Genomic DNA, 13,778 nt, shown 5'->3' with positions numbered 1-13,778 from the left:
ATAACGTGACTTTCTGTGCTATTTCAGGCGAGATTTGTTATAAAACAGGATTAAACTGATTATTTTTCCCCATTTAGATACAGCCGCAGGATTGGCTCAGTATCTAGGAATGCACAAATACACAAAGATATTTACTCAAATAAGCTACAAGCAAACATAAAAGGCAAAATCTAGTGTGCAGACACATTTAGATACAGTACACTAATGTTACATCTAGGCTTCTTCCTGCTATCTGTGCTATGGTTCTTAAAGGTTCAGCCAGTCTAATAATATTGCTTTTGGCAATCAAATTGAACCAAAGTATCCTACACATGCCATTATGCCCCCAGCTTGAATCATCTTTAACCCTTAATGTGTCCACAGCCTTCACTGGTTCCACTAGTTGCTCACATCAAATACACTCGCCTACAAAACCAAAAATTATCCAGTTTAAAATTCAGTCTGTATCAAGAGCCTGTTGTGTTTTACACACAACTCAGCTCGACCTACCTACTCTCAGGATGCATGAAAGACAAGCATCCAGATATTTTTCTATGTTCCTCCCAGGCGCCAAACAATAGGACTGCAACAATTAGTCGATATAACCAACAAAGTTAATTAATTAAATTTGCGGAGTAATCGTTAATTTGTAACAGTACCACATTACACAAAGTGCTGGTGACTGAAGCGCAATGGTAGAAGGGTAAACAGCTCACTCAGCTCACACAGTTTATACTCAACTTAGTCTGTCTCTCCAAAAGTGCTCAACACAACAGATTTCTCACTACATATCAGTACTTTCCACGATTAAACAACATCTAGACATTTAAATGCTTTATGATTTAAATCTCATAAATCTCAGTATACAGTGCTAATATTATTCAGTACTGGTGCAAAACTAGTAATACTGCACTGTTTAGTAATCTCTACATTCTGATTTTAAGAAACTGATTAGTTATGTATTTCCTGCAAATTGTTACAGCAGGATTACGGTGTCTATTTTCTGATAGCATTAGCGCAGAAGTACATTTTATTTGGGGTCTATTGATAGCTTTTGATCATTTAAATAAGTATTTTTGTAAATCACTCTGAATAAATGCAGCAATATAAAAACATCAAGGTGCAATTAGCATTTTTTAGCAAAGCAGAAAGTATGTGGTTGCAAGCTTTTAAAATGTTGCTATAACTGAGGGTTTAAAAAGAGAACATGCTAAAGCCATTTTACCACAAACCCACACAGACATGTACAGTGTCTGCAAAGGTGTGAGGAGGTGTCAATACTAATATCAGATCTTAGCTAATGTGTATATATATATATATATATATATATATATATATATATATATATATATATATATATATATATATATATATATATATATGTGTGTATACACATTAAGCTAGATACCCAGCTCTGAGGCATCTGTCTGCAGACACTAGCACTGACCATCACAATGTAGAATGCTTAATAAATCATTAATTGCAGCATTTTCTATGCTAATTTAGGGCGAGGTTGATAGAACAAATGTGAGAGAAGTTGCTAGGAAGACACTGACTGTAGGAAATTATCATCAAATACACACTCTATACTGTTTGGCCTGCAGCACTCGTATTTCCTCTTGCTCTCTCAAACACACCCATTCACAGACTAGGGCACCAAACCTAAAAACATCCAACTTGTCAATTAGCCCTTCAGCCCTCTATTAACCTCACTTTCACCTCAGCAATAGCAGAGGTCACCAGATAACCACTCAGAGAAATCACTCAGAAAAAAATCACTCAGAGAAATCACTTACAATCGCATGACAGTGTAATCAATTACAGAGCATAAGAACATGATCAACACCAAAGAGTCACAGCTGCCTTTCATAACACAAACTGCTGTGCAGTCAAAGCCGGAGCCTTCCAACCTGCTGTGAGTGTGCTGTACCAGGGACTTTTGAGATATTTAGGTTTTGGTTTAATCTATATATATATATATATATATATATATTGAGCCTATGGTAGGCTACAATGACTTTTATTGAACATTCAAGAAATTCAGTTTGCAGGACAAATTAAAGTAACATTACATAATATTTTAGAGAAAAGCGTCCACATCATTGCTCCTCCAGGCTTAGCATGCTGCCAACTGCTAAATATGAGAGAGAAAACTAGAAACAGGTAAGACAAACTGCACAACACTGCTTAACTTGGGTCATATTGTGTATAATCCTGTAATATTACCCCAGCGCATCAGTTAATCTGATTCTGAGACTTTCAGTGAGTCTGCATCTCTCAGCTTGTCCAAGAATGCATGTGTACAAAATGATCTTCAACTTTTATTTAAACATACTGATGATAGATGTGCAAATAAACACACACACAGTTTTTTCTATTTCCTGTAGAGAAGTACTGACAATAGAACAGGACACTCTTGAGCAGGTAAACATGAACCTATTGGTACCATATCTAATGCACCATATCTAATGCATTTAATGTAATCAATTGAGCTGTGGATGATTAGAACTGTGTTCTTTGGCATAACGGTGCTATATCCATTACTTCTGTGATAAGGTGGGGTGTTGGGAATGAGGTAGGATGTTTATTATAAAAAATCCTGACCTCACTAATGGCCCACTAGGGGAGCTTTTCCTGGACATTAGAAACAGTTACTCCAATGAAAGCAACAAAACAAATCTCATTGTAATACCCTTAAATTCTGAAGAAACAGTGAATGAGAAGGTGTCCAAATACATTGTCTATACACTGTGTACAGTTCTAACACTAAAATGCTAGAAGCACATTTGTGCCAAGAAAATATTATTAAATTTAAATTTTGTTTGTTAAAGGTCTCATTCTAATGTTGTTTTATTTATTTTAAAATGTTAACTGTGATCTCTAGTGTGAATGAATGCCCTGTAAACTGTTTTTTTGTTAAAAAAAAGTGCTCCAGTGATCCGGTACAATGCTGTTTTAGTCCAGTGGACAAGTGGTTGGTGAGGGGGAAGGGGGACGATAGGATTTAGGTTCATGAACATTCATACATGCAATTATAGCGCCTCTGATTGGCTAACAGCACTGCAACACCCGGAGACGGACAACTGTTAGAAACTTTTTTAAATAAAGACATTTTTACACTAATAACAGTCTCGGCAATGTCATATGTTACTTTACAACATGTATAATGCCCTGCTAAGTGCATTTCAGCCACTGATCTAGTCTTAGAGTCTCTATAAAATGCGGAATCCACCGGAGATCCTATGTAAACCTATAGGTACACACAGAGGTGGGAAGTCCAGGTCCAGAAAGTAAAAATCCACCCTGGGGTTTTGTTTGCTGAGCTGCAGCAAAGCCACCGAGGCAGTTGGAACAAAACCCTCGGTTGGATTTTGGTGTTCTATAGACAAATTCTAACCATTTGTTCCTTAGCTCTGAATTACTGGGCAAAGCATAAAACACTGAGAACATATTGTCTCTAAACTAAATGAATGAATGAATGAATGAATGAATGAATGAATTGGTAAATTGAGCTGTGAAATGATACATCAGTCAGCCCCACATAGTGCAGGAACTCAGATAGTAGGCTTTATCAGGTTAGGCCACAAGGCACAGGGTGGTCTAGACAGCTCTCAGACACAGCAGATCAGACCCACATGCGGGGAAAGCTCCAGCAGCCCTCCATCCTCCTTACAAGCTGATTACTGCCTAGCCTCCAGCTACACTGCTCAGACAGCTGATGGCTGGGGACAGCAGACAAAAAAGGAGGGGGGCAGAAATGAAATTGAGACAGAAAAGGTAGAATGTGAATGTGAAATGGGGAAGAGGCAACCTAAAAATAAAGAAGAACCAGAGAAAGCATGAAAACACTGAAGTATGATAACCTCCATTAGCCTAATAAAGACACTTGCTAGGGGCTGCTGGTTTTATCTAAAGTCTATGATTATCTTGTTTCTTAAATTTAACAGTGTCCTTTTTTTATGAGGAATCAAGGCTCGCATGTGTCTACCACATGTACGCATCACATGTACTATATATGTCCTATATGACCCATCCTCCTCTGTTCAGACAACTTATGTACATTCACATAGGTCTAATATTTACAGGAATAGTCACACCAGCAGTGGAAGCAGTTAGAAAATTCCTAATTAGAGATCAGATAAACTTGTAATCAGCAGTGATTTTGAATCGGTATTGGAATTAATTGTATTTGAATACACATAATAATCAATACAAATAATAATTTGTGACCCTTACATTTTCTCATATAAGATACATTAAAATTAGGTTAGAATGATTTACAAAATATAGGTGACAGCAAAAATTAACTTTTAGATAATTTTGATTCTTCATTTAATAAAGCACTTCACCACAAGTAGTATCCCCTATTTAATATGATACATCCGCTACCTTCTGTAATATAAGTGTTTTAAAGGCCAATGTATGGTAAATCAGACACACACTGATATGTTTAAAAATTCCAGCAGCAATGTGTCTGAGAGCATGTTGTGGGCACTAATGAAGGACTAGAAGGTGACCAACACAAACTGTGCAGCAACAGAACAGTGCTTCTGCCACTGACTTTACATCTATATCTTACAGGGTGCACACAGTGAGTGGACAAAGTGTTTAAAAACTCCAGCAGCACTGCCGTGTCTAATCTACTCGTCAAGCACAACACACACGAACACACCATCAATGCATCAATGCCACTGCAGTGCTAAAAATGATCCACCACCCAATTAATACCTGCTCTTTAGCCATCCGGGGTCCTGACCTGACCAACTGTACATACAACTAAAAATAGGCTTTTCCATTTTGTTTTAAATTAGTGCTGGGCAGCATACTGGTTCATTTGGTACACCGCGGGGGGAACTAGAACCGATATGCGTTTCTCTCATACCGCCACACCGTTAGAGGCCGCTGCGGAGCACCGTGCAGAACAGAACCATCAGAGAAGTCAAATGCTGGTCTAGCTTCAACCTGCCTAGAGAGAAATCAAAACACCTCCTGCTGCTATTTCTCACTGCATGAATGTTTCATTGCAGGAAAATAGAGCAGTAACTACAGCCTTTTAAATATATTAATATTGTAGGATGATTTGAATGTATTTTTTGACTGGAGACAAAAGGAAATTTTATGTCCATTTATAGTGTTCATGAAACTATGTAAAATATTTTTTATATTTTGTAAAGGCAGGTGCGTTAAACTTGGTGGCGTATCTCTTTTTAAGGCCTATTGTTTATATTCTTCAGCTGTTTTTCTGCTAATAAAGTCTGATTTCTTCATATATTGTGTAATTTTGTTGGACAAAGTAAACCCAATAGTATTAAAAGCCTTAAATTAAAGCCTTGGTGTTTTATATTTTATGTACTCCTAACAGTACAGTAACTCACAAACCTATATTAAAGCCCAGTCATGCAAAAATAATAACAAAAAAAAAAACAATACTGTGATATACCGTGAAAAATACAGTGATATGCATTTTTGGCCATACCACCCAGCAGTAGTTTAACTCATGAAGTCATGGTGAATTGGACAAGGATTGTGTTTGTGCTTAAACAAGGTTAGGTGAAACCAACTGTAACTTGACTGTCTTCAAAATAAATTACCATAACCCTGGGTTGGTTGGGTGGCAAACTGATACTAACCATGAAGCTGCACGAGGGATATAAAAACCCTCCTTATATGTTCAATAGCTCTCAAACCACATTTGTGTAATGTTTGACCTATCTGATCTCACTCACACACACAAACACTTTGTGGCACTTGCATAATGCCAAGTTACAAAACTGCTGTTTCGCAGTTGATCCTCTCAGAAAGGCAGAGAGAGGGCCTATCAGAGAGCAGTATCAATGCTGACAGTTGGCACTAATGCTGATTTTATACAGTGGCCCAAATCTTGCCATCTTAAGCAGCTTTGCTCTGTTCTAAAATCATTCAGAACCAGGCCAGCTCTGCTGCCAGACACTGGCCTGTCTAGCCCCAATTCACTACTGAGCTGGCATAACCCGCCGCTTTTAGAGGAGCAGACAGGGTGTTTCCAGCTCAGCACATGATGGAATTACAGAGGCGCAGTGGTGTCATATTGAAATGTTCCTGGTGTCAGTGTTTACAGTAAGCAGCTACATTCATGCCAGTCTCATCTGAAGTAAAAGCACATTCCAGACGTTAGAACAGATCTCATTATGTTTGGAAATAGGACAACAGTTCATTTCCCTGATCTTCTGCAGTCTGACAGCCTGAGGTCTCATTTAGGATGTAGTGACCATGGTGGCTAGGAGGAATTCTGAGCATTAGAAAGCAAGTTGAGCAGTGATAATTCGGACATTTATCTGTTCAGCAGAGCAGGGTACAAGTTCTTCAATAAACAAAACATCACACATTTCAGTTTAGTCCAAAGCTAAACTTAAAAAAAATAATAATATTCAATAATAATAATAATTTAAAAACTAGACTTATTTCAGCATCAATACTGCAGTTTAGATCACAACTAGGTTTAATCATACAATATTAATATACATGACCTCAGTCATTTCTGTTGACCTCAGTATTGGACATTATATTCAGCTGGTATGTGACTTTATGTATTAAAAAAATATATAATTTCTTTGTGTTTTTGAGGGTGTAGTTATTATGATGCTATGTTATTATTATACTATTGTAATTAAATTCTTTCTTACACAATATATTGTCCAAACAAAAATCGTGACAGGTCTATACCTGGTCTATCTATTCACTGATAGAGTCAATTATTCCAATATTAAGCTTAATCAACGTCCTGGAAACTGTCCCTCAGTGGTTTAAAATGACAGGTCTTTTTGGTCTGGACAATAATTTAATATCAAAACATATCACAATAGAAAAGTTCCATGATTCCATGATTTTATACACTTTTCTGATATTTTAAAATACATTATTTACAGCATGCGTTACTGACAGGGTTCCAGGGTTGGCAAACTTATTTTTCTTAACTTCATACTCATGGACATCCATTGTGGGCATTCTTGACTGTTTTTTTGTGATTTTGTATTGCCCAGATTGACTTCATAACTATACTGTAATATAAGAAATATACTGTGATAAAACATAGGCCTTAAACTTTTCCTGGCTTAAGATTTTTGGATAAAAAATGGTCTAAATTGCCACAGTATCATTTAGGAATAGGTATATTTAGGCATTCCGATAGTAAATGTGCTACTAGGATCAAAGTCTGGATTCTGGTAGTGAGGCATATGTGAGAAATGTGAGAAAATGTTAATTGGTAAACTGTCTGTAGTAAAGGCAGTGGTTCTTTATGGAACCATGAGACCTCAAAGAACCATTGGAAGGAGTTTTCTTTATGATGGAAGATGGCCTGGTTACTGTAAGGGTAAGTATGGCAGCCTGGACAAGCTCATTTCTAGCACTGCACACACCAGATGTAGGCTCAGATGTAAGTCAATTCCACCCCCTCCCCCAACTCATCCCCCAGGAGGAGCAGCAAGACACAAATGTGTGTGAACTCTGCCCTCTGGCTCTGTCTGTTACACACAATGCCTGCACGAGACCCCTGTCCACTCACAAAACAAACACACCAATTCTCAAAATAATAATTACAAATAAATACAAGTAAATACTGAACATGAAATTTGTACTCTACACTCTATTGCTCTAATGTTAAAGCCATGGCTATACTCACACCCTGCGGCTGAATCAGCAAACAAGGAGAATAACACAACAAAGCCAGACTGTTGTCGCACCCAAGCCCTCCACTGTCCAGCTGTCTGTGAATCAAAGCTGTCTCACTCCTTAAGAGGTCAGGACAGCGGGAAAGAAAAAGTGCTAAATGTATGAAGAGGGTGACACTGCTCTGTAAACCAGAGGGGGTCTATAGCATCGCTCAGTACAGACTAATAGCACTAATAAACTAATAACCCTGTACGACTCAGTTCCCTTCATGCTCAGAGGGACTATGAAGAGACTGCTGTAGAAGAAAGTGTGAAAACCCTCAAATAAAAATAAATTAAGTAGGCTCAGACACCCATTGCTGACACAGATGTGCAACGAAATTAACCTAGTCCCTTTAGAGAAGTAGAGAAGAGAAAATCAGTGGAGCAGTGTTCTCTAGAATAATGGTGCTCCATCCAGTAATTCTGGGATGTGTTTTTAGACATAGAGATGAGTTGGAGTGGCAATTCTGATCTCGTCACTGAATGCAACCAAATCCACACAGCTGTGCTCCAAAATTAAATAGAAAATCTTTTGTTACTCCAACAAAACAGTATACTCTTTTTAATAAACAATAAATGAGCAAGTGATCCAATACTTATTTCCATATACAGTAGTTTACTTCTCTCACTAACTCCTAAAGAATTTGTATCATTAAAACCTGAAATGTGCTCTTTATGGTAAAAGATGTATATTCAGGAAAAAATATGAAACGTACCAATCATTTTTCAGTAAAAAGAAGTCAAAATATGCAAACTTGGTCTTTTTACATAAGGACCTTTCATATAGAGCTAAGAAATGCAGCTAACATAAGAAGCAAATTACAGGATGCAACTAATGCATCCTTAGCCTTCGGTTATCCACAATTCTCTGGACATGAACCATGTAAAGAAATAAACAGAACCATGAAAACTGTGCAGAAATGGACGACACAAAGCCCCAAATTAATGAGGGATGTTGTGTAAATGTAATACCTGTTTTCAGTACAAAACCCCATATTAGAGTTGAAGTTATTAGAAGTTATAAATGGAAAATGTAAGATAAGAGTTCATCTAATGGCATCACTAAATGATTTTAAAAAGGCATCGCGGTCACTAAATAACCCACCCACCTCCCACTGCAAAATACTGCCCAGCTGCAACTGTGGAAAGCACATATTTATGGACTTTTTAAACAAACTATAAATACAGAAAGGAAGGCAACATAGTATAGTATGTGCAACAGCAACCTACAGGAAGTTACATTAAGTCAAATTTCACCAACAGATTCTTCCCCAAATGTACATTACAGGTCAGCATGTTAACTTCTCAAAAGAGAAAAACAGAGGCCTAACACACTTTCATATATCTGTTGACAACAGCAGCAATACCTTCGTAGGATACAGTAATCAGGACTATCTTGGTATTCTACAGGTTTCTGTATTTTGAATCAAGCAAATCTTAACAAAAAGACAATAATTTGGCTGGACAATAATTTATAATAATTTAACTTACTGCTCTGCAAAAAAATTAAGAGGCCACTTCAGTTTCTAAATCATTTTTTTCTAATTTTGCTAAATATAGGTATATGTCTGAGTAAAATGAATATTGTTGTTTTATTCTATAAACTAAAGACAACATTTCTCCCAAATTCCAAATATAAATATTGTTAGAGCATTTATTTGCGAAAAATGAGAAAAGAATGCAGTGTTTTCAGACCTCAAATAATGCAAAGAAAACAAGTAAGAGTTCTGAAATCAATATTTGGTGAAATAACCCGAACCTTAACCACAGTTTTCATTCATCCCAGGATGTTCTCCTCCACCAGTCTTACACACTGTTTTTGAATAACTTTATGCCACTCCAGGTGCAAAAATGCATGCAGTTCAGCTTGGTTGGATGGCTTGTGGTCATCCATCTTCCTCTTGATTATATTCAGGAGGTTTTCAATAAAAATCAAAGAAACACATCATTTTAAGTGGTCTCTTTTTGTATATACCACAATAAAAATATGTTAAAATTATATATTTTTGATTATAAAAAAGTGTTTACTGTCTAATGCAGTCCTAATAGGTTCTGGGTCCCTGATTGGACCCTAAGCCATTCTACAGTCATGTCATAGCTATTATATACCAATGTCCCAGTCATCATGCTTATTCTAAATGGGTCCCAGCATTATAGCCCACCTTAAGCTTGTGTGTGCAGTGCATCTCCCAAATGGGGCCCATGTGTAACCATTCATGGTCCAATCAGTCATCCATATGTGGGACCCACATGGACAAGACCATGGTCAAACTGTCTGGATCCCAGCTGGGATATCCCTATATTCCCCACATTAGTTATTATGACTTGTGTGACTACAGTCACAGTCTACAGTCATGATTATTACGCTAGTTGATTAGTACAGGCATTTAAAGTAGGGATTTGCTATATTGTATGGTACGCAATAATATTGCCAATATTATCACATCAGGGTACTACTTTTTTGCTGTTTTTAGCAAAAGAAAAATTCACACTGTTCTCATTTACCATTATATATCTACTATAGACAGATTATATCTGTCCAGTATAATTTATTTTACTTCAGTTTTGGATATGTGGAGATATTTGTAGTGCATTATTAGTATCACAACATTCTGAATCATTGATTTTCATTTTGTTGCAGTAGTGTATTCTTGAAATAATTTTGTAATTCGGTGTTTTGCCATGTTGCCAAAAGTGTCGTTATCGCGAAAATACTAAGAAATATCGTGATATTGTTTAAGGGCCATATCGTCCATACTTAAAGCAATTAAAACAAATGCCTTCCAACGTGACACACGTGTATAATGTTTCGGCTATCCCTGATGTTGACGTTATATTCTGGAATCAATAGTTTATCGTGTTTATTTCAGTGGTTTTCAGGGTTTTTTTTTCAGTGTTGGACTGAGTGAGAAACCCTCCTCTTCCTCTCTGTGCTTAAACGGCTCAGCTCCTTGCGCAACATCCGCGGAACTCCCTCATACCACCGCCGCCACCACCACGCTGGACCCCCATAAACCGCCCGTTTAGCTAACTAACTATCCCATTAACGTGTCCATATCTTCCGGAAAATACACATACGTGCTGACTTCTTTATAGAAGCTGTCTTCTGTTTTTTTTAAACAGAGCAGAAACAAGCCCGAGCCGCCCGCTGCTTCCCAGCGAACAGCGCTGGTTTTGGACAAAGACGCTGTTAACGTTAGCGGCTGCTGCTGCTAGCTTAGCTGTGTCCAAATGTTAGCCAGCAAACAAAAGTCTGTAACCGGGATTTTCACAGTGCAAATAAACCCTAAACATCAGAGATTTAGCTGGCAGTTTATACAGAAGGCAGACTAACATTTTAGCCAGACATTTAAACATGTTCTCTCCACAGTGTTGACAGTCAGTATTCACCTACATGACCCGCCCTGAACACGCCGAGAGAGAGAGTAGAGCAGTGTGGCAAAAAGAAGGCGTTCTAGACGTGAAAAGTGACAAGCGGGATAACTACCTATTCCCAGTCCTAACCCATCTTATAACCGTAAATTCAGAATATATGTAGTGCAGTTTCTTAATACCAGAAGCTCTCCATTCAGATATAGGTTAGTTAACTAGCTATCAGCTGTAAATATTCACTAGTATTAATATTAGAGGCTTTCACAGTGGCGTGTAACCATAGGTTACTACCTAACTAGCTTTATGTCTAATGTTTGGGAAAATACAGTAACTTACACATATAGCTAACTAGTTAGCTAACTACCCAACCTAGCTGTTAGCTAGCTAGGTTACAAATTTGTCGTACACGTTAAAGAGACGTTTTAAATAAAAGCTAACTAAATAACCCAGCTGGTATGTAGTTAAGAAAGGGATGTGACCCAACAGCACACTCACACTCATGTAGAAATCTCTCCCTCTGACCACATTTAGCTAGCTGCGGCTAACCGTCAGGAGAGAAACATCAATAAGGGTTTTTAACTACAAGTCGCAGCCTGTAAATTAAACCGTTCATAGAGGAACATTTACAGGGCTTTTACAGAAAAAGCTATGTTAAGTTAACTCTACAGCAGCTAAGTCGGCGTAGGCCGCAGCCGGTGTTCTGTCGAGCTGTGCTACCTTGTCAAACCGTGCTGCCCTGGTGTGTATATTTAACTGTAAAAATATAAAAGAAGCACCTTATTACAGCATGTTCTCAGTAAAAGTCCCAGTAGACATAGCTAGCTAGTATATATGGATAGCATAAATCACTATTATGGCAATGAGGGGTTATTAGAAACTGCTTTTGTTTATATAAATATATATATTTTTTTATAATAATAATTATAAGCTATTGAATAAATTATATTCGCTTCCATTTACACGTTTGTGTAATGACAGTGAGTCCAGGTTGTTTAATGCACAAAAAATGATTTATTATTTAAAAACGCGAGAAATAATGAAAAGGTGTAGGTCAGCGCATGCGCATTGCCTTTAGGAAGCACGTATCGATGGGTAGCATAACTGGACATAACACCGCGGAGCCTTCTAACTAACCCTAGCTAACTACAGGTCAGTACAGACTGTACAAAGCTTCAGCGCAGGGAACAGTAGTCTGGAGTGGGAGAGAGAGAGAGAAAAGGGGGCACTGTAAAAGCAGCTTCACACTGGTGGAGGACTGTTAGCTAAGCTAACCAGTTAACTAACTAGTTACCTAGGTAACTAACTAACTATTAAACCAGCAGAGACAGAGTGCGATCGTGTGTGTTAATTATGTATTAACTAGGTTATTTATTGTGTTAGTGTGGCTGGTCTCGGTCTCTCCTCTTGTTCCTCCTCTTTCTTCTTACCATGAAGTCGCTGCCGAAGTTGTCCTCTCCTCCCTGGTCCCCTGTTCGCATGGCCTGAACCCCCTGAATGAACTTCCTCAGGATATTCGCCTGCTCCATCCTCAACTCCGGTCCCTGAGCGCTGCTGCTCCCACGGTTAGTTAGATACGTTAACTACTCCCGAATACGAAAAAAATATAGAAAAATAAATTAAATAAATATCTTAAAGAAGAAAAATCTTCTCTGACAGTTATTCCAACATCTTCTACCGCTCCATGCTCCCCTGTGCTCCCGGATGAGAGAAAACAACATGTAATCCAAGCGGGTGAGCTAAGCTACAGTCTTAGGGTGTAGGTAACAATGTCCCCACTCCTCCTTTAACGCACCAAGCAGTTAATATTAATACTTTTTAAATGTATCTAAATAAAAAAACAACAAACAAAACGCCGGTTCGCCCCTCCCTGTCTCCTCACTGCCACATTAACAACTAAACTCTGAAACAAAACTGGCTGGACCGCCCAAAAGCCGCTCGGACACGTTGCCACCCTCTAGTGGGAAGGACGCTCCGTGATTGGATTGTGACCCACGGCAGCTTGCGCCTGATTGGACAGCCCCGGTGTCAATCAAACTAACGCGAACGCTTCGAGTCGCTGGCTGTAAAAGAGAAGGCTGGTGGTCACGTGCTCAGTTGAGTAAGTTTACCATTGGTTGAAAGCCCGTAAGCCCCTCCCACGCAGATTCCAGTCGCGTTTCGCTCGGGTCCGCCCACCGCTAGGGTGACGTGTGGATAATCGAGAAACAGAAAAATGTGTGTGTCTGTGTAGAACAGGAATGTCGATTCCCAGAACCAGGTCGTGTTTACAGTATTAACACCATTGATCTGTCAGATATAACGGGGCTTGTTCTGCCTTTTACTTGTGTCTGAGTGAGCTGAGGGAGCTGTTCAGTGTTCAGAACAGCACTGTCTTCAGGCTAATTCTCACAGAGAGGAGGAGGGAGCATTTCACAAAGCAGGGTTTAAGATTGTTTAGCTCAGGGGTGTCACACGGTACACAACAGTGCGGTTCAGTAGGAGTTCGGGGAGTTTTACTAACTCAACATGATCAAAACTTGGTTTATTTATGTGTATTATGTACCTCTTTTTTCAGGCACCAAATAGTTTAAGCTAAGCTGGGCTAAATACATACAATACATACAGCAGACAAACCTAGTTGCAAAAAATATTTTCACGTAGGTTCCCCCGGACCTGGACTTGGACACCCCCTTCCCCCCTTGTGATATATATCACATTAACTCACTTCAACATGCCTTTTGCAATTATTTAGTCCCC

The 13,778-nt window shown here is 38.5% G+C and overlaps 1 protein-coding gene across 2 annotated transcripts in view; it reads right to left on the bottom strand.

Moving 5' to 3' along the window:
* Positions 1–12,957, bottom strand: part of LOC103037814 (protein tyrosine phosphatase non-receptor type 12) — an 81,075-nt gene extending 68,118 nt beyond the window's left edge. For both annotated transcript variants that reach the window (XM_007244995.4, XM_007244996.4), the window contains exon 1: positions 12,470–12,957. In XM_007244995.4, the coding sequence (XP_007245057.3) occupies positions 12,470–12,568 (99 nt within the window). In that variant the 5' untranslated portion in view covers positions 12,569–12,957. The remainder of the gene's footprint in view (positions 1–12,469) is intronic.
* Between the last annotated feature and the right edge of the window lie 821 nt (positions 12,958–13,778).

The sequence above is a fragment of the Astyanax mexicanus genome, chromosome 2 (genome assembly GCF_023375975.1).
Source record: "Astyanax mexicanus isolate ESR-SI-001 chromosome 2, AstMex3_surface, whole genome shotgun sequence".
Lineage (NCBI taxonomy): Eukaryota > Metazoa > Chordata > Actinopteri > Characiformes > Acestrorhamphidae > Astyanax > Astyanax mexicanus.
The sequence above is the reverse complement of the archived record's forward strand: the minus strand, read 5'-3'. Positions and strand labels throughout refer to the sequence as shown.